Source organism: Ammodytes marinus, assembly GCF_949987685.1.
Source record: "Ammodytes marinus genome assembly, chromosome: 6".
NCBI classification, from domain to species: Eukaryota; Metazoa; Chordata; class Actinopteri; order Uranoscopiformes; family Ammodytidae; genus Ammodytes; species Ammodytes marinus.
The window spans coordinates 16,394,241-16,419,910 of record NC_137235.1 but is presented as its reverse complement, the minus strand read 5'-3'; the positions used below and the strand labels follow the sequence as shown (position 1 = coordinate 16,419,910).

At 39.9% G+C, this 25,670-nt stretch overlaps 2 protein-coding genes across 2 annotated transcripts; one reads left to right on the top strand and one right to left on the bottom strand.

The window, feature by feature from the left end:
- Positions 1 to 971: 971 nt before the first annotated feature.
- On the top strand, positions 972 to 2,718 carry bglapl (bone gamma-carboxyglutamate (gla) protein, like). Its single transcript, XM_080029733.1, has 4 exons — positions 972 to 1,109; positions 1,231 to 1,542; positions 1,674 to 1,809; positions 2,020 to 2,718. The coding sequence occupies exons 1-4, from the start codon at positions 1,049 to 1,051 to the stop codon at positions 2,120 to 2,122; spliced, it is 612 nt and encodes a 203-aa protein (XP_079885859.1). The 5' UTR covers positions 972 to 1,048; the 3' UTR covers positions 2,123 to 2,718.
- A 7,754-nt stretch (positions 2,719 to 10,472) lies between these two features.
- On the bottom strand, positions 10,473 to 20,003 carry slc34a2a (solute carrier family 34 member 2a; the record flags this gene model as incomplete). The annotated part of the gene is made up of 10 exons (XM_080028946.1): positions 10,473 to 11,039; positions 12,294 to 12,418; positions 12,655 to 12,771; positions 12,885 to 13,052; positions 13,709 to 13,829; positions 13,916 to 14,011; positions 15,093 to 15,285; positions 19,021 to 19,132; positions 19,495 to 19,638; positions 19,931 to 20,003. The coding sequence occupies 10 exons, from the start codon at positions 20,001 to 20,003 to the stop codon at positions 10,473 to 10,475; spliced, it is 1,716 nt and encodes a 571-aa protein (XP_079885072.1).
- Between the last annotated feature and the right edge of the window lie 5,667 nt (positions 20,004 to 25,670).

Below are 25,670 nucleotides of genomic sequence, written 5' to 3'. Positions count from 1 at the left end.
TTAAATTCTGCTGCATAATGAGGCTCACTGCCGTTACGTGTCACTCGATTAGTAGCTTGTGGTCGGCTCAGGCTATAGTTTGAGGTTTGTGGGGGTTGGAGATCACATCTGGGGCAAAGAGTATAACATAACAAGCAATGGCAAGGCTGGCAACCTGGATGAAAAAAACAACAACAACCCTGCTACGGGTCTCCCAATCCCATTGTATTTTATAGAGATAGATCTGCACAGCTAGTTTTTAGGACCTTCAGGGTTCTCTTGTATTAAAGTATTTATACTCTAGTGATAATGGGTAAGGATTGAAGGGGATTTACAGGATTGGTAAACAAAACAAGTATACTGTACCAAATACCTGAGAGGGAGACACTTTTAAAAGATGCCAATTAAGTAATTCAATTTGGGGTTAATTTATGGATCATATAGTGTGTTCTTTCAAAATACAGGTCCAATATGTGTGTGTGTGTGTGTGTGTGTGTGTGTGTGTGTGTGTGTGTGTGTGTGTGTGTGTGTGTGTGTGTGTGTGTGCGTGTGCGTGTGTGGTTTCATGTGTGTGCGTGCGTGCATGTGTGTATGTGTGTGTGCGAATCGTGGAGACGGTGATTCCCCTTCCCTTTACCTCAGGTAACTCTGTTTGTCTTGGACTGACTTTAATGTCTGGAAAGGAAAGCCTAGATGTATTCTACTTTTGTATAGGTTCATACAGTACATGCACTGTACGTACAGTCAAATGCCAGGAATATTTGTGGCCATGTAAGTTTGTGTGTGCGCGAGTGATGGAATTTTTGGACTCTGTGCCAGCAGTAGCGTGGGTGTTTATGGGAGCTTTCACGACAAGTGGAAGCGGAACCTTGACATTTGACTCCCCAGCCAATCAGAGGGATATCCCACTTCATGGGTCTGGTCTGAAAAAGGAGGTGGACTACAGTATATATTGACCACTAACTTCTCGGGAAAAGAAACAGAGCAAGCCATCCAAGGAAAGCTCAGAAGAATAAATCAAGAAAGAGAGCAACTTGTCTGCAGCGAGAAACCATAACTTCAAGGCACCATGAAGACTTTGACTCTCCTCTCCATCTGTGCTCTTCTGTCAGTGTGCTGGTCCATGGGAGGTAAGGACAAACTCATCTCATCATTGCTGTGTTTCCATAACATTATCCTCTATTTTATTTGGAACAGTGCAATAAGCTATACAGTGTGTAAATAAAAGTTGTATCTTGCTGTGATCTTCAGCTTTTGAACCAGAGGTTGCGGTGGACCCTGAGATCGACACAGCTGCTGAGGCTGCACCTGCTGACCCGGCAGCGGACCCCGCCGCCCCTGATTCGTCCGCCTCGCCCTCTGCTTCAGACTCTTCTTCCTCATCTGAGTCCGACTCCAACTCTTCCTCAGACTCTTCAGCATCTGATTCCATCTCCAGTTCTTCCTCTTCCTCTGAATCTGTTTCCTCCTCCTCTTCCTCTGAGTCCGACTCCGCTGCCTCGGACTCTTCCTCATCTTCTTCATCCTCCTCCTCGTCTTCATCAGAGTCAGACAGTGTTGAGGGTATGCAACATTTGTGCTTCCAGAAAGAATCTTTGCAAAGCATTTCAAGAATAACTGAAAAGTGTTTTTGTATGACTGTAAAAAAACGCAAATTCAAGGAAATCTGAGTTTGTGATGTTTTGTCCCCACAGTCACAGTCACAGTCACAGCTACAGCGGCTACAGCCACAGAGGCTCCGGTGATTATGAAGAGAGACCTCGCTGCTGTTCTCCTGAGGAGAAGAAGAGCTGCCCCAGCAGGATACCTCAGCCCTCTGCAGCTGGAAAGGTACAGTTGTTTACACTAAATGGAAAAAACTGACTCACTAAGCAATAATGTACACTGCACATTGTTATATAGTTAGGCTTGACCTAGGCTGTAAAGTTCCTGCATGTTTTTATTCTGGTTTAAAAAAACACACAACTGAGAACTAAAAGTTGACTAAAACTCTGAGATTTGAAAAGCCATCTGATCCCTTTTCTCTCCTCTGCCATCCAGCCTGAGGGAGGTTTGTGAGCTGCATGATGGCTGTGACGAGATGGCTGAGACTCAAGGCATCGTCGCCGCATACGCTGCCTATTATGGTCCTGTCCCCTTCTAAGTCAAGAACTCCTCCTTCATCCACATATGAACAGTTTCCTCTGTCATTTCGGTAACAGATCAATGCAATAGCTCCCCTGAATCCAGACAAGGAAGCGGACAATCACAAAAAAAGGGGAAAAAAATGGTTTGGCCAATGTAATTTTTTTTTTTTTTTTTTTTTTTTTTTTGGCATAAATCCTTGCACAAATGACCAGCTAAATGAAAAAGCCCCCACCAGGCTTTCAGAGAGAGGCACATGGAAACACACGCCTGTGAAGTATGCAGTAGGCTAGCCCACACAAAGTTAAATTAATCCTCACGTCCATGATTTAATTCAACGAATGGTGCTACAAGGGCAGATGTATTGTATGTAAATGTATTGATGTTTTTATATCGTGATTTAGTCTTACTTTGACTAGAAGTAGTAGTTCTGGTAGGTAGTGGATGTAGTAATGAATTCTTAGAGGTACTGTCATTTTAGTTGTAGTTTATTGATAGTAGTGATAGTGTACAGTGTGTTTAAAATGCACATCAGTTATCTGTAATGTGTGTAACAACAAATTGCGTCTGGTTTTGAAAATAATAAATTATTATGTTTTTGTCGAAATTGTTGTTCAGTCCTCAATGATTAAATATGTTCACTTCTCATATAAGAAATTTCTTGCAATGCCTTTTCTGACCACTTTGGCACAGTCAAAACAAGCAGTAAACAACCTTAGCACAGCCTACTGGAAATATAGCTAACTTGTGGTCCAAATGTTCACTTTTTTGAACATCCAGCAGACAAGTAGTAACATTATTTGTATGCATAATGTATGCTAATAGATGAGTGGCACAAACTGGGTGCTAGCTTTTTAAATGCTAAATGCTCCACAAGGCTATGTCGACAGTCTGTTTGGTGCTGAGCAGGTACTGCCTTCTGTGGCCTAAAACACAATGAGAGCCGAGGGCATGAATCAAAACAGTAAAGTAAAGTAAAAAACAAAACAATTAGATGTAAGATGCTTCAAAGCCCTTGAGAGCTGATGTGAACAGCAGAATTGGGTGATCATTTCCTGTGGTCTCAAATTGAACCTTTTACATAATCATCATGTCAAATTTAGTCCATTATTCATACGAAATTATTGATTATAGCCACTTTAATGCTGGTATGTTATGAAGTCATGAACTTGAACATGTCAAAAGGCAGCATCGGCAGTCTCTTTCTCTCCTTTTATTCAGCAGTTAGTTCTTCAAATGGCACTGACTCTGTGCTAATGCTGTTCTCGTATTTGCCACTAGATGACAGTGTTGGTCAAACATATTTGAGCTGGTGTTCTGTCGGTTTCAGTCCTCAAATCAAGGCTAAATCCCATATCCAATTGGTATACTTGAACACACAAACCTGGAAGACTCTAACTCTCTAAAACCCTGACTTTTCATGGTATTTGGTGAACAATAGTTTGATACTCCAGCCTCGACATTCACTGCCAAGGTTTGACTCTAAAAAATACATAATTTAATCCTCTCATCAACTGATATCATCGTGAAATTTATAATAATATGCTGCTAGTAACAGTTTTATTCCGCCGGTGGTGAAAGTGCTGCAGTGCAACTGAACGCACAGACCTTTATCTCTAGGAAATTATCTATTCAACAAGAGAGCGTGCTGAGTGCGTGCATGACTCTATGTACTGACTGAAAAAGAAAGTGCTATAGCAACTCCTCCTCACACATCTGTGTGGGCAAACTTAGTGTGATGATATATATATATATATATATATATATATATATACAGGTCCTTCTCATATAATTAGCATATCGTGATAAAGTTGATTATTTTCCATAATGTAATGATAATAATTGAACTTTCATATATTTTAGATTCATTGCACACCAACTGATATATTTCAGGTCTTTTGTTGTTTTAATACTGATGATTTTGGCATACAGCTCATGAAAACCCCAAATTCCTATCTCAAAAAATTAGCATATCATGAAAAGGTACTCTAAACGAGCCCTTAACCTAATCATCTGAATCAACTAATTAACTGTAAACACCTGCAAAAGATTCCTGAGGCTTTTAAAAACTCCCAGCCTGGTTCATTACTCAAAACCGCAATCATGGGTAAGACTGCCGACCTGACTGCTGTCCAGAAGGCCATCATTTACACCCTCAAGCAAGAGGGTAAGACACAGAAATACATTTCTGAGCGAATAGGCTGTTCCCAGAGTGCTGTATCAAGGCACCTCAGTGGGAAGTCTGTGGGAAGGAAAAAGTGTGGCAGAAAACGCTGCACAACCAGAAGAGGTGACCGGACCCTGAGGAGGATTGTGGAGAAGGGCCGATTCCAGACCTTGGGGGACCTGCGGAAGCAGTGGAATGAGTCTGGAGTAGTTCCATCCAGAGCCACCGTGCACAGGCGTGTGCAGGAAATGGGCTACAGGTGCCGCATTCCCCAGGTCAAGCCACTTTTGAACCAGAAACAGCGGCAGAAGCGCCTGACCTGGGCTACAGAGAAGCAGCACTGGACTGTTGCTCAGTGGTCCAAAGCACTTTTTTCGGATGAAAGCAAATTTTGCATGTCATTCGGAAATCAAGGTGCCAGAGTCTGGAGGAAGACTGGGGAGAAGGAAATGCCAAAATGCCTGAAGTCCAGTGTCAAGTACCCACAGTCAGTAATGGTCTGGGGTGCCATGTCAGCTGCTGGTGTTGGTCCACTGTGTTTTATCAAAGGCAGGGTCAATGCAGCTAGCTATCAGGAGATTTTGGAGCACTTCATGCTTCCATCTGCTGAAAAGCTTTATGGAGATGAAGATTTCATTTTTCAACAAGACCTGGCACCTGCTCACAGTGCCAAAACCACTGGTAAATGGTTTACTGACCATGGTATTACTGTGCTCAATTGGCCTGCCAACTTTCCTGACCTGAACGCCATAGAGAATCTGTGGGATATTGTGAAGAGGAAGTTGAGAGACACCAGACCCAACACTGTGGATGAGCTTAAGGCCGCTATCGAAGCATCCTGGGCCTCCATAACACCTCAGCAGTGCCACAGGCTGATTGCCTCCATGCCACGCCGCATAGAAGCAGTCATTTCTGCGAAAGGATTCCCGACCAAGTATTGAGTGCATAACTGAACATAATTATTTGAAGGTTGACTTTTTTGTATTAAAAACACTTTTCTTTTATTGGTCGGATGAAATATGCTAATTTTTTTAGATAAGGATTTTTGGTTTTTCTTAACTTTTTTGCCAAAATCATCAATATTAAAACAATAAAAGGCTTGATCTACTTCAGTTGTGTGTAATGAATCTAAAATATATAAAAGTCTAATGTTTATCAGTACATTACAGATATTGATATTGAACTTTATCACAATATGCTAATTATATGAGAAGGACCTGTATATATATATATATATTGCGTTATTGCTTATTTAGCAAATGTTCATTAAATCCCTTAAATAAATATATAGATTTAGTATAGATTTAGTAAATGGTTTCATTATACCTACACGTAGGCTACCTCAATCTGTACAATGAACTCAAACATCTAGTAGACAAACGTGTGGTGGACGGCGACATTAATTTTCTTTAAGCCTCATTCTTTCAGTTCATTAGATGTATTAATCAAGTTGTTGTCAATCTAAAAAAATATGATCCCAGGAAGAGGCTGAAGTATGAAAACAGTAACAGTAAGAAAGAAGATAAGATTAACAGTGCGTGGGCCTGATTATTAGGTCCGCCCTCCACTGAATCACTGTAAATGGCTATAGATGGCCTATATAGCAATGGCACACCCTATCACGTGCTGGGATGGCCATGCGGCCCGTGGTTGGGTGCACTGTTATATCATTAACAGAGAACAGAAACATCTCCTTCTTTCAGTTCTATTTGTACTCACAGAGAGTCCAGGAACTGATAGCCCCTGCTCTAACCTTAACCTTAGTCAAGTTAGAAAAAACGTTTAGCAGGTTAAGAATTACACATCACTAAATTAAACCACGTTGCATCACACAAACTGAATAGTTTTGTAGAGATGTCTAAATATTTACCGATAGTTAACCCTCATTCTACCAACCTATTTCATACAGACTGGATTAATTTTGACCCTAGGCATAAAGTAGTGAAAATAACAACAATCATAGCAACATTTTCACTTTTTTCTTCTCAAAACCTAATTAGCTATGTAATTAATGTAATCTGAGTATAAAAAAAGTATTATTTTTTATTTTAGGAGACAATAATTTGCATATTGGATTTGATGGATATACACTTGAATGCAATTTAAAGCTTTCATCCCTAGTACAATTCACATTAGAACTTGTTTTAATCTGGTTTAATCTAGTTTTAAATTATTCACGTATCATATTTATATGCTGAGATCATACAAAGTAATTTTGACTCCAATATAGAATAATAATTAACCCGCCATTGTTCATACTTCCAAAATGTCTAAATTGTACAGTTTTTTCTCAATGCAAAAGTAGAGAACGACCCTAGTCTCAGTATGAGCCCCTGTCAATATAAAGACTGAATAGATTAAAATCAAATAAAGACTTCCAATTTGTTCATAAAGTAAAATGAATAGTGTCTACATGGGGTTTAGGCTCTGTTCATACTGGCACTTGACAGGAGGAGCAAATATTGCACTGCTGATTGTGTCTTCTGATTTGTGTCTGTCTCCTTTAAAATTACAGAGTTCCCCTTACCCCTTGAATGTGTGTGATACTTTAAATTAGGACCCATGGCAAACATGACCTCAATAAATAGATCCATCTATTAAAACTGCATAGCAGAATTGGGCGTTTTTGACTGGGGTCAAATTGACCCTAAAATATTTGTAACTGCTAATTAAAAGGGAATCAGAAAACAAATATATATTAATCATTGGGGACAAATGTATTGACAAAGTCAAGAAATATTGGAAAGATAGAGAAAAGCACCTGTGAGATATGACAAAAAGTTGATGATGAGGGTTAAACTGGTGCGGAGATAGCTGTTTAATAGTTACCTAACATTGTAAATGATTAAACATTAACTATGTGCCAATAATGTTATAATAACATCAGCTTGGTTAGCATAATAATAAGAAATGTCCTACTCATTTTAAACTACTCTCTCTGAAACATATTAAATTATATTATATACATAATATACCATTTATGCATAAATAAAAAGTCATGCCTCCATTTAAGGACTGGCAAGGCAATTAAATCCAGTTGACCCCATAAAACTGTTATTATTAGAAAGTTCAGCTCCTGATGCTGTGGAGACTTCCTGTTGACACAGTTGGTTTCTTTGGATTGGATGGTGCAATAGATATTTCTTGGCAACCAACTGACAAATTCCACTTATACCCAGGGGGCAAAACCCAATTTTTTCTGAAAACAGACATGGACTGTTGTAAAAGGTTGTTCACCAGAAATGATATCTACAATACATACATTTAAATAAATAAGAATCTACTCAAGTACAGTACTTACATTTCTTAATTAATACTTTGAGAGTGTTAGTTGACCATGTTGAGTTGATCTCCTGGTTGTTAGCACAGACATATTGATAATCCATTTTATGTTATTTGCACATGGTTAACTGACATGTGACAGTAGTGTTCAGAACAGACTTATGAAATAGAATCCACACACAATTGAACAAGAAACAACAGTTATTTCTCTCTTAAAGACAGCCATTACAATGAATAATGACATGCCAATACTACTGACCATTATAATGCCGTTGATAATGTTTATGATACCTGAAGAGACTATTTGTAATTCTGAACTCTACACTCTCAACTTTGCTTCTCAGAAATGTTCATAAGTGCCCCAACTAGTTACCAGAGAAGACACTGATAGGAGAGCAATAAAATACTCTCCTATCATACCAATAATACAGGAGTGGTTACAAGTTTTTGAAAAAAGTGAATCCTTGAATTCTGTAAAAATAATATTTAATCTTTTATTTTTAAATGTTCATATAGGTAGTTTTGAGACACAACATACAATATACATACATAGACATAAAGCATTACAAATTAAAAACCTTGTTAGATGCCATTCATCTATTCAAACTACATATTCGCTGAATACAATTATCCTTCTAAATTACAAAATAATTTGTACACCTTAAAACGATGTGTTAAGGATCTAAATATGACTGTTATAGACTGTAAAAAAAATTAAAAAATAAAAGTATGAAATCTGATAGAGATGGTAAAGGAGATGAGCATTTTTTTTCTGAAAGAGTCTGTGTGTCTCAAATAAAACTTGCACGTTGCCTTACAGGATTTGATTCTGACAGACTGTATCTATTGTCTAATGCATACAAGTTCACAAATGCCATGGCCTCCATAGGAGTTTTCACAGTTTAACAACACAGAGTATAATAAAACCTTACAGCATGTGCTTACAAAATGCAGCCGTCTTTGTTTGCACTGCTCTTCTCTTTCAACAACTGATTGGAATGATGTTAGTTATTGACTTTTTTTAACAATAGATTACATATCTAATTTGTGTTTCATAATTTTAGTAGGCTTTAAGTTGTGATTTAGCATTTTTCACACCATAAAATGATATTCTCACTGTCCACAAATCACACACTTAAAGACCTAGTATACTAATTATCTGATCACACTAACAAGCACAATCAAAATAGGAACCTTCCTAGATGACATAGATCTACTGAAAGTCTACAGCCATGCTAGCAGCTCTGTGAGGGCACAGAGTTGCTTTGGGATAAATGCTATCATTACCATGCTAACATGCTTATGTCAAGTCGGATTGACGTTTGTCATGTCCACTGTCTGTTTGGAAAGGTAGCATGGGAATATCACCTAAATACAATATCATGATTTATTTTTACATTTATCTGGGTTATGATTAATAAGAAACACCTTATTTAATTCACAATATTCTCTGTTGTCACTGTAGAGCTATTATTAACTCTGGTTTGTTATGAAGTTCTAAACATGTTTTTGGGAATATGAATTAAGTTGCTAGCATGGCTGAACAAAATTGAAAGCACAGTAATGGGCCAAACCAGTGAACTGTAAGACAGGTGACTTCATCATGATAAACATGGGCACTGTGTGTTTGTCCTGCTGCCAGAAATATTCTTGAGATAAAGCATTAAACAGCTGCTGAAAATAGTTCCGAACGAAGGCACTGTATCCTCAAGTTTCAGTAATATTTGCAAAAACTACGGCAGCCCTTTGCTGGGAAATTATTTTGCATTTCTAAAAATAAGCTATACATTTTTGAGCTGTTTTTTTTTTTCATCTTTAGCAGTAGCCAATTGCCTTGAGGCTGTCAAAGATGAAGGAAAAAAATACTTTTGCCATCCTTATATTTAAAAGGCCACTTCACCAAAGCCTCTAGAAATCCGGTCTAAAAAAGTAAAAATCAATATATGATATCAAAGTTGGGTGTCTCAATGAGCCTTTACAAAAATCTGATCGAAAGTAAGTCTTCATAAATATTATAAAACGCGATTGAAAAACACCTTTTTTACTGTTAAGTTCGTTTGAAAGGACTGTGTGGGCAATGCTGTAAAAAAGGTCTCCATGGCAAAATTGTTGAGTTTAAAGAACTTTGGCGCAGAGAACTGCCGTGATTGATTCATAATTCTTATTGTGTCATAAGAACCTGAGCCCTGTAAAGTTTATCAAACTTCAAAGACAATATTTTTAATTTGCATTGCTAAATATGCCTAACTCTTTTCAGATGCTTATGCAACCAACTCCCCAAATGACATGGAAGGACTTTGTAGATTTGGGTGTAGGCCTACAGGGGCTTTAAATGTTCAGTAGGTGAAATGGTTCTTTTAGCTAACTTCCTGTCAGTTACTGCAGTTAGCAATCCCCTCCCTTGTCCCTATGTCTCCACATTAATGCGCTGCGGTCTTCAAGCAGCGATTTATCTATTATCATCTCAGATCCATAAGTGCCATAAAACATCAAAACAGACATAGGGAAGGATTTTTACCTGCTCCGCCATTATCGGCGCATAAACTCTCACCGATCTGTCGCTCTGCGAGTGCACCAGCGGTGAGACGTGCCGGTTTGTAGCGTTCTCTCTTCTGATTGGATATCAGTTGTGGGATCACAGAAAAGTGTATTTGCCGATTACATGCAGAGTGGGTGACTAAGAGAAAGGAGTTATGAAACGCGCACACTATATAAGTGATCACTGTATGAAAATAGAGCGATTTAACACATATATTAACATAAATCTATCGCTTACTTCACCTTTAACACTGTACAGTTAGAGTACAATTACATAAATATTATGGAAAGTTCAGAGTTTTCCTAAATGTGTTTGGCTCGTGTGCCATGAACAATGTATTTCTTTTGGTCATTGTCCCACCTAATGTATATGTGTAAAATCTCAAAGCTGGGTCATTTTCAAAATATTTAGCTCAATCTTTGTCTCATTTTCCACCTCTTTCTCTGCACTCATCACAGGGTTATCATACACCTCTGGCTGGGGCTTAATTTTCTTCTCCATAGAGTCTTTCTCTCCCTGTTCCTCATCATTAGGGGCAACCTGGCAGCATTTGCAGCAGCAACAACATTTGGCAGTAATCACACCAACCACTTTGTCCCAGGGAGCAAGGGAGTGGGCCCAGAGAGGGAGGAAGTCCCATGATCGCAGCACTGCAGGCAGACACCCGGGTTTCCGTTTCTGCAGCACGTTGATCACTATGATGATGATCAATATGACGACCAGAGGGACACCCACGCCCGCCATCACCTGCCAGCCAGCCAGCGACAGACTGAAGATGAGGAGCGGAAAAACGAAGAAGCAGCATATGATGTAGACAGCGGCAAACCAGCGGTAGGAGGAGGTTATGTTGCCCAGGGCTTTAGCCAGCCGGATAGGAATGCGGGTGAAGGGGATCGGATACCAGAGAATGATGCCAGAGATGTTGAAAAGGAAGTGCACGAGGGCAATCTGGAGCAATCATAACATAATTAATATACTTTATTATCTTTCTCAACATAAAATACTTAACTTTTTTTTTAAACATAATTGTTTCAGTGATTCTTGAGAACCGGGACAAAAGGCCGTCTTCCATATGTAACTGCTGTTATCTCCAAAATAAAAATATTTAAAATTGTAGATGTTATTAGGGATTAAGAATAGAATGTCTGGAGCACAATTATCCCCTTCAATTTAATTTAATAATTTTTATGTCAAATATATGACACTTGTTATCTTCTCACAAAGTCAAAAACAGTGTGTCCACAGAGATCTTTCATATGCAATTAAACCTGATAAAAATGTACTTTAATAATCAAAAAGTGCTTTTTTCACCAAAAGCAACACTAAATAATCTCTCATATCAATAAAAACTGTTTTGCTTCAACACATTCATGTTTTATATGGTTTCAAAGTGGGGGGACACTTTTTGTCAACACCGTCAGACAATCCATTAAAATGTAATACAATCAGCCAAAATAAGGGGCAGCTGTCACCATGAAGGACCTCTTGTCACATTCTACCTCTGCAGAGTACATTAGAGTCAGACAGGCTCTGATTAGTCTTGTAGTTTTAGAATATTTTACATTACAAATCTTGAAAGTCAACACCGACTTAGTTATTTGAAATTTGTACTGCATACTAGCACCTATCATCAACAGAAAAACCAAAACTGCTACTAGAAAAACTCTATTTGTTCTGTTTAAGAAACGTTAATATGTCAACACCGTTGTTTTTTTTTGGTGTCTGACGGTGTTGACACAAAATAAGGAATGGCAAGCTAAAAAGCCCATTTCGATAAGGAATGGCAAGGTAAAAAGCCCATTTTGTTAAAAAGGACAAAAGCTGGGAGGTTGTGTCAAACCTTAGCTCAGTAGCTTAGTATATGTTGGATACATACATGTAATTTAATTTGCCTAAACATAGGGTTTGTATTTTTTCAACATTGCACCCTGTTTTGTCCCACTTCTCAAGAATGTTATGTTAGAAAGGATAATGCAATGTTCTACTTCAGAGATCTACAACTTCCTAATAGTTTCCTCTCTAAATGTTTAAAAATATAACTTTGTAGCCTATTAAAGATACAATGTTTAATTGATAGGTTACTCTTCCAACAATTTTTTCTTTTTCATTTTCAGTTGACAGTAGGCCAGTAGAACACTTACGACAATATTTTCAAGAGCCTAAAAGTCAAATATGGGCCTATATATTTAGAATGAAAGGTACCTGTAGAGAATTAGCCAGTGTTTCTCCAGGACTGGCCATAGCTGCCAGGATGGCTGTGGTGGTTGTTCCAATATTTGAGCCCAGAGACAACGGGTATGCTCTTTCTAAGCTGATGACACCAATACCTATTCAAACAAATGTTACACTGGTTAATATACATATTGTCACACCCTCTCCCTGTCTCTTCAGCTGCTATAGTCATTCATGTTTTACCAGGAAATAAGTTACATTTATTAGTTTTGAGTCTGAGTAGGTAATAATAAATAAATAAAAAACAATAAAAACAATAAGGATGAATAAAAAGTATGTATTTATGTACGTATATGTATGTATGGATGGATGGATGGATGGTTGGCCTTACCAACGAGCGGAGTAATAGCAGAAGTGAAAACCGAACTGCTCTGCACAATGAAGGTCATTCCGGCTCCAACTAAAATGGCAATGTAGCCTGTGACCCAACCGAATGGAAACGGGAAATCTTCAAACACAAAAGGAAAATGAAACACTTACTGTATGTAACCAATGCAATCACCTTAATTATTATTTTGTTTGCACTGTGAGTGTAAAGTGTTTTTGCCTGGTTCTGCTCACCGGTGTTGAGGATCTTCTTGATGACTCCAGCCACCTGCCCCTTCAGCATGGAGTTGAGCAGCTTGACGATCAGGATCAGGCAGGAGCAGAGCACCAGCAGAGAAAGAGCAAGCAGGATCAGACCCACTGCCAAGTCCGACAGCCCTACATTAGCAAAGAGATGTGTACCTGTGGACACAAGGAAACACACACATGAAAGTTCTGCGGAAATGACACGATGGATACAAGTTGGTAATGAGCGTTTCTTTCTGGCCACTTGGGGGCAGAACAACAACCTGAAACACACACCCTAGTATATATTATCACTTGACAAAGTTTATATGGTTGATGTGTAGCTAGAGGCTTCACACATTTTGCCCTTGTCTTATGTTGCAGTGCTGTATTGCTCAATATCTTTCTTGGTTTTGAGAATGGTCTTGAAAGCACTTTTTGAAGGTCTCAGTCTTGTCTCTTAATCAAACACGTTTTTACTTGGCATTGTCTCAATCTCAGAAAAGGGTTCTTGGATTTTATTTCAAGACTGGTCCAGCCCACAACTGCTTGGGATATCGCTAAATTGCTGGTGCATTGTCTGATTTATTTGTTAACATTACTGTTGTAAAACTTCCCACAACCATAAACTTGGCTACAACTTGAATCATTTAATCTGAAGTTTTGGTCACTGTAAATGGCTGTCATCCCTAAAAAGACTTTTATGACCTGTTAAACCCAAAAGATTGAACTTAAATAGATTGAAAAGGTTTCATTCTCATTGGCCCTAAAAGTTAAATATAGCATAATTAATTTATAATTTACTGTATAAACTAAGTGAATACTGGTCTTACATTTCTCAAGATTGTATGTTTTAGAAATGTTCTTCATTGTGAACGTGGTGTTGCCATCGGACCAGCAGGAAGACCAAGATGTGCAGTTTTCTGGACCAGGAACTGTAACGTTCATCAAAGTCTGAAAGACAGTGGCAGGTTGATAAAAATATTTTAATATTGCTGTTTGTAAAATGTTGGCACTTAGCTGACATGTTTTGGTCTTACCGTGTTACTGAAGGTTAGGCACCATCTCTTCACCAGACTCTTATCCCTGGCTTCTGGGTCTCCTGTGGCAATCCCACTAATGACAGACTCGTCCAACTAAATCAAAGGCGAAATAGATATAATGTGCAAAAATGTACTACCCTGACACATCTTATATTGTTGTATTACTGGCATATTTTGCCTTTAGTCATTTCTTTAAAAGAGCTTTCATTTTGCTCTAGATTCAGTGTTTTTATGTCTTCTAACAATGTGAGGCTAAAATGGGTCGCACAGTGGTTGGTCATTAATGAGATTCTGAAATGCAAATGTGGTCGATGGAATGCACATATTTCTTTGGTATTATGTGGCAAAGTATTCCTGATTTGTTAATGGTTTCTCATGGTTTTTGTGAGGGAATTTTGGGTCTTTAGTTGTAATATTAATGGGAAAGATTAATAGGTCATATATGCCTATCTTGTGTGTCTGTCTCTCAGACTCTAGGTCAGCCTTGGAGCCTGTTAGGAGACACTTAGGTCAGTTGTATAGATAAAGCCTCATCTCCTTCTACTCCATGAATGTTATGGTTCACTGTGTTCAGCTCTGAACCAAAACATTGGTACGCTTGGTGCCCGAGCCGGGGAGGTATTAGAGATAGTGCAAGGTTAAGACACAGCTCTAAGCATGAGTTTGGCAGAATTGAAGTGCAAGTCACAAGAGTTGCAGTCCGGTTCTCCTTGGCCAAGTCTGTAATAAATATTGCTCCATAATTCATCCAAGTCACCTGAAATATTCTTCCACCTGAGTTGACCTCCAACCTTAACAGAACTTCCTTCACAGTTTTAACAGGTGGTTAAGATGTGCGTTTTAACACGATGCATCTCTGCATGATGCAGTTCCTCTGCATAGGAAAAGCTCATGTATAACATCATTTGTAAAGACCTGGAGGTGAAAGGTAAGATTTAGATCCAACTATAAGATGAGAGGCATCCACTGACAGCGTTTACATCTGAGGCTCTTTACAACAACATTACAGCATATTGTTATTCACTCTGATGTTGAAGGTGGAGTCCTCCAAACAAAATCAAAAGGTGAGTTGCAGTCTGTGTTTGCATTTCCTTCCCCAAAGGAAATTGCGATGCCAATTTTTAAATCTTCAAATTTGAACAACAAAGATGGTGTGCACAAGGGACAATTTTACCTGTATAATTGATTCAGTGAGAGGGTCGGTGATCACATTTAACAGCTCTGGAGCCTCTCCGCTCTCAATATTGAAGGAGTCGATGATAAGCTTGGTGACTTTGAACAAATAACCAGTGGCGACCTCCAGAGGCAACAGGACAAGCACAGAGAGCCAGTTGAAGAAGTCGTGCACTGTGGCCCCTGCAAACGCCCTGGGTACATTGTAAAAGCAGGTAGATAAATGCAAAGTAATATAACCTTTAATCTTTCTAATGGGAGCTACATATTATCGCTGTACATGGAAAGTAATCTATGAAGTGATTAAGTAAAACTATTTACACAGTCACAGCTATCTCCAAATTTGGTGATTTTGTCATTCTTTCAATCATTATCGATAATACATATATAATTGAACTCTGAACTAGCTCTCAACGAAGGCGGTCGCATTTCTCCTCCCTCCTAAACCTTATCTTCCCTGCTCTGCTCTCTGTCTCTGTGCTGTCTCTGTCTATCCCTGAGACTCTCTGTGCATATTCCTCCGAATACCTAAATTATGGATCTGATCAACTGGGGTCTCTCTGCAATAGATCAAATTTTCTCAACGAGAAAAGTGGGCTCAGGAGAAGCCCGCTGTCCTGATGGAACCTTTGCTGCCGGATACAGCTGGGACGCATGGAGCAGTTGGAACCCGATGTGTTTGGCAACACTTTCCATCGAGGATGCTGAAGATATCTACATAATTGGGCTTTTGGTAACAGGGTTCCTGCTGTTTGGTGTTGGCGGGTTCCTGTTCTACCGCAAAGTTAAAAAGGCGTTGGCTGCACATCAGGCCATTGACAAGCTGCCCGTCTTTCAGGGCTTGTGCCAGGCTGTTAACGTACAGACTCAAGTATTAAGCGAAGTGAACCGCAAGCTGGAGGTGCTTTACGGACTTAATCGAAAAGTGGATGCGATCTGGGTGAGCGTTAACAGTCCGTAGGCACGGAAAACGGCCACTGGATTTGGAATATTTCGGATTTACCTAACCAGTGACTTTAAGACAGGCTCCACATTCCAGCGCCTAGTCTCTTCAAAACAAATTCATTATCTCGATTCGGCTCCCCACACCGTCCTTGGAGGTGTTATCTCTTCTCTCTCCGGGATGTTTATGCAGAAAGACGCTCTACCCCCACTCCTGACCTAATCTCCTGTGAACTCTATCTCTGGCTGGCCTCGAGGTTGTCTCCTTGGACTCGCTAAACCATCTGCCGCCTGAAGACTCCCGTTATGTCTGGACAGATTTAGATAAACGGAACACACATACACACACACGTAGACACATAGCACACACGACCCCTGACCACACAAGCCTTCTTGTCTCCTTACCCCTCTCCCTCCGTCATTGCAGAATGGATGCCGCGGGCGGGGCGCCTGCCGGCTGCGTACGCCCCCTGGTGCCTGGGCTGTGACACCTACCGTCCCATAAACCCCTAACCCGTACCTTTGTGCTTATCAACGTGTTCTATTTGTCTGTGGCGTTATCATGTTGCTTATTATGCCAAGGTGGTTTTTGTACTAATCACACACTTTGCACCCATAAGGAGCAGAGTGTGAGAGTAGCATTTTTTTAACCTGTCTTTCCCTGATGTTCTCTTTATCCTTTCCTACTTTAAGGGGCGCAGCGCACGCTAGACGACTCTTCAGTGTATCTCCCCTGTCTCCCATGTTTGGTTACTGTCACTCTATGTCTCTTGGCGGGGTATAACTGTAAACAGATTATCGTTGTTCTGAAACATGTACAATGACAAAATAAATCATCTTGAATCTTGAATAATTTATATTCATTATAGCCTGATAAGCCTTTGGCTTCTCCTGCCACCCTTCGGACGATAACACAAAGTAATATGTGTGAATATGCAAAGAGAAAATTGTGTATTGTGTGTAATTGTCCGGAAGAATAATAACAATAAAAAACTAGAACTGCAAGCAGTTGTGAACGGGGGCCAAGCCTCCCACGCGACTCGGGATCGGGCGTCGTCGTCCGTTGCGCCGGCCCCTCGCTTCACAGAATCCAGGGATGTAAAGTTTTTGAATTTGGGATGTTCGGTGTGGGAGTTATAGCCCCAAACGCGTTTTCTTTGCTTTTTGTGGTTTTGGTGCCCCTTATGGATGACATTCGCAAAACTGTGTTGTATAGAAAGATGCAGCTCAATGTACTGAACAAGTGGATGTCAAGTTTTTGAATGTGTGATGTTTGGTGTGGGAGTTATAGCCCCACACGCGTTTTCTTTGCTTTTTATGGTTTTGGCGCCCCCTATGGATGACATCCGCAAAACTATGTTAGATGGAAAGATGTAGCTCAACGTACCGAACAAGTGGATGTCAAGTTTTTGAATGTGGGATGTTCGGTTGGGAGTTATAGACCAAAAGGCAAAAAAATTGCAGAGAAAGATGCTCAAGTGGATAAGGAGATGTATACTTTTTGTGTTTTTGGCGCCCCCTTTTGGCGACATTTTCCAAATTTTTTTGAGGATGTTCATTAGGACAGTACGACCATATTTCTAAAATATTGTCTTGATACGATGTATAGTTTTGGATTTATGATCACTTACGTACAAGGTAATACAAGGAAGCTAATCGGCAAATCTTTAAAGCGCTACCGTTTGATCTTCCGATGGTCGTAGAAAAATTATTTGACCAACTTTTGCTCGTGGGAGTCGGTAGAGCTTAATGCTTTTGGTTTCGTCCAAATCGGGCAAAAACTGTAGGAGGAGTATGTTTTGGTGACTGACACAGTTTTTGCGATGTAGCGAAAAATCTATATATACGCAAATGGGCGTGGCCTATCTCAAAAGATGCAGCTGACTTGTGGGCATCTGTGGATATAAAGTGTTTGACTGTCGGACTTTCGGTGCGGAAGTTATAGCCCCAAACGCGTTTTCCTTTGTTGTAGCGCCACCTAGTGGCCGGGATGTCTGATTTTTTTCGTCTGTGTACCAGGCACGGACCTGGATCTAGTCATGCAAGTGGCATGTCCCAGCCCTTTTCGGTTTGGGCTGCAGCACCATTTTAAATAAAAAGAAGAAGAAATGTTCCATATGGAAAAATCGAATCTTTAAAGTGCTAGCGTTTGGTCTTCCGATGGTCGTAGAAAAATATTTGACCAACTTTTGCTTGTGGGAGTCGGTAGAGCATAATGCTTTTGGTTTGGTCCAAATCGGGCGAAAACTGTAGGAGGAGTATGTTTTGGTGACTGACACAGTTTTTGCGATGTAGCGAAAAATCAATATATACGCAAATGGGCGTGGCCTATCTCAAAAGATTCAGCTGACTTGTGGGCATCTGTGGTTATAAAGTTTTTGACTGTCGGACTTTCGGTGTGGAAGTTATACACGTTTTCCTTATTTTGTAGCGCCACCTAGTGGCCGGCATGTCTGAATTTTTTTGTCTGCGTACCAGGCACGGACCTGGATAAGCCCTGCAAGTGGCATGTCCCAACCCTTTACGGTTTGGGCTGCAGCACCACTTTTACGTAAGGAATCAGCCGAAGAATAATCCCTACAAGAACAATAGGGTTCCCTGCCCAGCAGGGCTATGAAACCGCGTTGCTCTGCAAAACGCGGTCCCGGGCCCTTCTCGGGCTTGGCCCCCTAAAAAATGTGGAATAGGAGTGTTTTTTAGATAAAGGGAAGGGTTAATTAGTGAAAATATTTTATTATCTCATGGCTGATAAAACTAATTGCCCCAAAGCTAAAAAAAAAAAAGATAAAAAGAGGGCTGTAACCATTGCAGAAATGTATCTGGGCAGGTCTATTATGTCATTTATTGGCCATTACAGCATTAAAAGGTCCTTTATCAGGGTCAAAATAGGTCATACTGGTCATACTGTTATGTGTGTTGTGGCTTTCCCCGAACAGCAGAGAAAAGAAAGTCAGCGGAAGCCACCCATCAGATACAGAAATGATTACCTGCGAAAGGTGCTGCGGTCACCAGCCTGCGTCATGGCGACCAGTGTGTTGGTGACAGAGGTGCCGATGTTGGTGCCCATGATGATGGGAACTGCCAGCTGGACTGTAAGCACTGAAAAAGCAGGTTTCCTTCATCACCAGCCCTCCCTATTCTCCACAACCACAACATCATCATCCTCATTGCTGCATGCGTTTATTCTGGGCATGGATGTGTCTGTCTGTGTGTTTGTGTGTGTGTGTTTGTGTGTTTGTGTGTGTGTTTGTGTGTGTGTGTGTGTGTGTGTGTGTGTGTGTGTGTGTGTGTGTGTGTGTGTGTGTGTGCGTGCTTGCCTGCCTGCTTGTGTATGCGTGTGTGGGTGTGTGCATGTGCGCGTGTGTGTGTGTGTGTGTGTGTGTGTGTGTGTGTGTGTGTGTGTGTGTGTGTGTGTGTGTGTGTGTGTGTGTGTGTGTGTGTGTTAATATGTGAAAGCTCACGTCCAGAGGAGACCATGCTGACAACTATAGAGGAGGAAGTGGACGAGCTCTGGACCAGTAGTGTGACCAGAACACCTATGACCAGACCGGCCAGAGGGTTGGCCAAAACCGAGTTGTCCTTAAAGATGTCGCCTGCTGCTTTACCTGAACAAGGTGAACAGAACTTGTGTTCATTCTCAAAACAAATGCTTTTTCCCCCCCATCTGTTTGCATAGAATATATATTGAGGTTGGACTTGAAGTAGCTAAGACATACATTTTTCACAGTAAATGATGATGGAATACTTATTTTCCTTAGCTGCTTTTTTATGTTATGAGTGTCTCCTGTGTCCCTACAATGACAATTCAGAATATCTGTATGTGTAAAAGGCCAATAATGTTAGTTCATAGCTCCTCTTAACCCCATGAAGATGGCTTTGAGTGTGTTTACTGTTTACCTCCAACAAGCTGGAAGGCAGAGCTGAGGATGTCAAGAGAGCAGATGAACATGTAGAGGAAAGCCAGCAGCATGATCAACTTCCCCACCGACACAAACACCCTCAACACCTTTCCTTTGGTATCCAGAGCTGAGACAGAAACAAGAAACAAATGGGATTAAACACAGAATTTAATCTATTAACATTTTTAAATCTTTCATCCAATTTTCCCTTTATGGGGCTTTTACACTGCAGGCATTTTCACATATGATAACAGGAAACAGACTCCATAAAAGTACGGTTTCAACACTTTGTAGAAACGGTACTTAAATTATCCAAAACACACAGCTCACACCAACTCAGCAAAAGCTGAACATTTAGCTTTTAATCAAAAATACATTATTCTAATAGAGAACACTGCTGTTTATTATAAACAGAAGTTGGATTTATTATACTTGCCGTAAGTTTCAGAAATATAACTTGTTATTTTTACTATAAAATAAAGTCACTGTTTATCTTTGACATTCTGTCGACAGCACATTGGCACAGAGGCAGCGGTGTCCCTGGCTACTGTCTGGATCATATCCATTTTCATTTATGACATCTCTGCCTTCATTACAATCCGATCTATAAAACTGATTGGATTATTGTCCAATTTAAAAGGAAATAATGAGGTTCAGCCAATAACAGTGCAATTAACAAATATTTACCACCCTGAATATTTTATGGTTCTACTACTTTGACTCAAAGTCCATTCAATGAGGCTATTTTGTGACAGTTATCAACAGACCCTTTAACATCAAATCAAAAACATATCTCAACAAAGTTATCGAACAGGACACACCTTAAAGTGGTGAAGCCAATTGGTTTTATAAGTCAATGGAAGTATTGAACTGGAGATCACCTGTATGTGTGTTTGATAGGACAGCTTCTATCTACACATTGATTTGACGTTAAACAAAAAAACGTGAAAACTTAAAAACTGGGTGAATTAGTTTAAAAGGCACGTTAAAAAATAAAAGTAAAAGTTACTCCAGACTTGGGAGTCAGTATTATGATGTGAAGTTGAACTGTGAAGTCCAGTGTGCTCGTCATCTCCTGTGGTTGTGTAACAATGTTATGTGGGACACATATCTACCGTAGGTGGTTAATAATCCGTCAGTAGTCATGTATATGTATGATTTACTTTCCATGCACTGTACATCTGATAAGGATTTACATACATGTTCCTTTAAGAACATACAAGGATAAGACTTAACTGTACTGCACTGGTAATAATGTGAGATTATTCACCTGACCATGGGACCCCTGTATCCTTTAGCTCCGGCATGTCCCAAGGGTCTACGTCCTCCGGCTCCTCCTCAATCAAAGCCATAGTGGACTGAGCAAGGTTCGCTTTGGCGTCTGAGAAGCAGAAAGCATTTTGAATAGATCTACTGTCTTATTTGTGCACCTATGTCAACATTAAATACAACTGATATATCGTAAATCAGAAAAATCCTTCTGTTGCATTTGTCACAATTTGAAAAATACCTTTCCTTTTTCTTCCTTGTGTTTCATTGTGGTCTTCGTTGTGCTTTGTTTGATCAGCCATTGTCTGAAAAAAAGAAACATTGTATACGGATTTCATTCTCAAATTCTATATATTTACTTTTCAAAATGTTTGCTGTATTATAATATTAAAGGGGCATGACTGGGTATATCTGTAAGATCACTTGATTAGTGCCTTGATTGTGAATTGTTACATTTTGAACAGTAAATAAAGAGATTGCAACTCAAATATGAAACAACCTAAAAGTTTGTGGAATGCACGGTAAGATGGACATCTTTGGTAAATAGAGTCACCCCTCAATGTTCTCTGGAGTATAAATAAAGGTTGAATGAAAAAATGGTGGTTGGCATCATATCATGTCATTAAACTTTACAGACCTCTTTGGTCAGCTGTTTTTCACCCATTGTCGATCACTGGCCAACACTATCTATATATGTACGAACAAATTGCCCATCACAGTTTGACTATCAGGGCATTAGGTTCATATAATTCACAAACACAGACACGCACATACACTTTGCCTCACATGCCAGGGTATTGATCCTATAGTCACATTGTGTAGCTGCTGTAAAATTCCATTCACACAACAGTATGACACAGAAAGAAAGGTGGCAGCTAAATCAATATTTAAACATTTGCAAACACATGTTAAATCTGTTTGCTATGTGAAAGTATTCATTAACTATTGATTAACAAAGTGTTGATTCATACCAATGTACCAAGGTTCTAGTTTCTTTTTTTTACATACATTTAATTTTTTTAAGATTATGAAGATATGCAAAGAACTGACCTGGGTCGAATCCGAACCCGGGTCTGCTGAGAGGCCCGAGCCTCTAGTTGGACGCTCCAACCACTGTGCCACGAGCACACCCAATACCCTGTTTTCTGCATTAATTAAATACTGCCTAAAACGGCATCACTACAAAATCTATCATTATTTTATGTTCCATTACTGCGTTTAAGTGGTTATTTCCAATCTACATTTCTGCAAGTGTTCTGTCGTCATGAAATAAAATTTTAAATTCAATATGAATATCAATTAATGGTTTCTACCAGTCATTTATTAGCCCATTTCCATTTTGTCACTTAACTTAGAGTCCATGCACACATACGTTTTTTGTGGTCCGCTTGCATTTGAGCTTTTTTCTTAACTTAAAAATATGACTTTGTATATCAAAAAACAGGATACATATTTATGTTATCATAATAGCAGTACGATATTAACATTTAGATGGTAACAACAAACTTTATTGTAATATTGTATAAATCTTACCATTATGTTAGTATAGTGAAGTAAAAACAAATATTGTTTTTTATTTGTAAGTGTACTATTCAGGTATTAATAATAAATGCAATAACAGTAACATTGTGTGAACTTTTAAGGCACAGTTTTATTTTATCCAAAATTAAGAAGAAAAAATACAAAACTGACATTCCCAAGTTTTCAGGTGACAGTAATAGGCACGCAGATTGATTGAGAGGAGCCATGTTTGTACTCACCTGTGGCGGGTGCAGTGAGTCCATGCTCCGCGTGTGCAGTTCTGAGCTCACATGGGCTTCAGGTTTAAAAATGCTGCCTCCACGCAGGTATTGGAAGGGTTTGTGAGGGGGCGGGGGGTCCGTGGAAGGCAAACAGAAATGTGATGTTCAAATCAAAAGGAAAACTCCCCCCTCCATAGATAAGCCGAACACACCTTTCAAACCTTGATTAGTCTTAGTTTCCTGACACGGTTGTAATCTCTATGCAAGCTGTGTCGCAATCCAACTCACATGGTACCTGATAAGTCTTGAGTCGGTGGTATCCAACTTCATCTGCACCTGCTGTTATTAACCTGTATTCCTTCCCTAAATACCTTACTGCTTTCACGCTGATGATTCATGATTAAAAGTTCCATTTGTTTGTCCGATTTTGCAAAATGTCCATCCATTTTAAATAGAAAAACTCCTGCATAGAAGTTCCTTTATCTACCTGTACCTGTTAACATCATCTCTAAATACTCTGTTACGTCTGATAATCGTTCCAGCTGGTGGATCCTGAGATTGACCATAGGTGAGGACTGGCAGGGAGAGTGGCTCCCCTGGCAAAGGTTTATACCACTAACAGAGAGACCGCGTGAGGGTGGGGGTTGGTTTCAGCAGGATGTTCACTGTGTCGCATGGGCACTGCTTGGGTTTGTGGTTTGTTCTATTTTGAGCACACTATTTTGTTGTAGCAATCTATTGATCTCCTAATACAGCTACCCATTCAACGCTTCAAAATATCAATGATCTATGTTTAGGCCTAGATGGTGATGATGGCTGAGGGACCCTAGAGGAGAGAGAGAGTGTCTGATCAGGCCACAATGGTGCATTGAATTTCCATGGAAATTGTGACCTGACAATGTTAGGTGATGACAGGAGGCGAAGTCAACATCATCTGTCTTTGTGACTCACAAATGTTCAGTCACCTGGGGGCGCCTTTAGCTCAGTCGGTAAGGCGTCCCCCTCCCGGGCCGGGCCCAGCAGCAGACCCGGGTTCGATTCCCGGCCGCTCTGCATGTCACTCCCCTCTCTGCCCCATTTCACCTCTATCTCTCTGCACTATCAATAAAGCATAAAAATGCCCAAAAAATATATATAAAAAAAAAAAATGTTCAGTCACCAACACATATCTTTTATATCTAAAGTGCCCTTTGTTAAACTGTATATCCAGGGCATGTCATGATGAAACTCCTCCATATACTCAGTTGCCAGTTGAATATGTCTCACATGCTATATATTTACTTTCAAAGTGTTTGCTATTTTATCATATTCAAAGGGCATGACTGGGTAATATATCTGAAAGAAAAAAAACTTAGAAATAGCGGTCAGTGCCTTGATTGTGATTTTTTTAACATTTTGAACACTAAATGAAGAGATTGCAACTCAAATATGAAACAACCTGAAAGTTTGCGGAATACACGGTAAGATGGACATGATCGACATCATTGGAAATGAGGGTCGCCCCTCAATAATATCTGGAGTAAAGGTTGAATGAAAACATGATGGTTGGCATCATATCATGTCATTAACTTTACAGACCACTTCAGTCAGCTGCTTAACATTATCTATATGTATGAACAAATTGCCCATTACAGTTTGATTAACAGGGCAGTGGCTCACATACGTTCAGTCACCAGCACAAATCTTTTATATCTGAAGTGCCCTTTGTAAAACTGTATATCCAGGACACGTCATGGGGGGCTCTCTAACCACTACACCACGAGTGCCCCCGGAGGCTGAAGTTTGACCTACAGTTGAACTGTATTGAATTGTACTGACAGGTGTTGTCTATTATTTTCCGTTTCCTCATTGCAATGAGTTGACAAAATAATAGAAACACCTGTCAGTAGAACGCAGTTGATCTGTGCTGGTGTGTATGACAGGGTAGGACTTATTGCTGGACGGTTGTGTACTACTTTGATCTAGGTGGACAAAATAAACTGTCTACGTAGAGTTTGTTTGTTTGTTGTGGACAGTGTAGATTAATAAACACTGGCATTTTAATGATCTGGGGTTAGCTCAGCAGGTAATTTGCAACCATGATCCAACATATCACACCAATGGCATAAATGCATGGTCCAAATGCCCATCTAGTTAGTTAGGTGGATAGAGCCCACAGTGACCCAACTGACACCCGAAGTGCCCCCTTATTATTGTCACGGGTGCCCCTCTGCAGTAGCCTGGTCCTGCAGACCATCGTACACCTACTGAAGGGAAATGAAAATTGAGCGGAAGTAGGTAGGCGGGCGGTGCCAGGCTACCTCTGCAGCACAATACAGACCAGGTGCCCATTATATAGGTCCAGAAGCCTGTCTAATGGAACAAACTACTCCCCAGGTGCTGCTGTGATCTGCCAAAGTTTGACCTCTGGAAATTAACCATGACCCTATACTCTGTCACACACACAGGCACAAATCCAACAAAAATACATTTTAGTCTGGCGCTTCCTGTCATGTCATGATGCCACTAAAACGTAATGGACGATAACTGGGGCAACAAAGGAAAACATACTATTTTTTAGTTGTATCATTAAATGTCAGTCTATTGATTGTGATATCTCGCTTATCCTCTCCTCTGTCTCTCCCTCTCTATATAGACCTGCTCTGGAAGAACAGATATCTTGAATTTTAAGCATCTCCAAGTTTTTAATATAGCACCTTGTTTTTTTCTTCACAAAACCTCTTATGG

Coding starts and splice junctions, on each gene's coding strand:
- bglapl (XM_080029733.1), top strand. CDS start 1,049: ATGAAGACTTTGACTCTCCTCTCCATCTGTGCTCTTCTGTCAGTGTGC. Junction 1,543..1,673: donor AGAGTCAGACAGTGTTGAGG/GTATGCAACATT, acceptor TTGTCCCCACAG/TCACAGTCACAGTCACAGCT. Junction 1,810..2,019: donor AGCCCTCTGCAGCTGGAAAG/GTACAGTTGTTT, acceptor TCTGCCATCCAG/CCTGAGGGAGGTTTGTGAGC.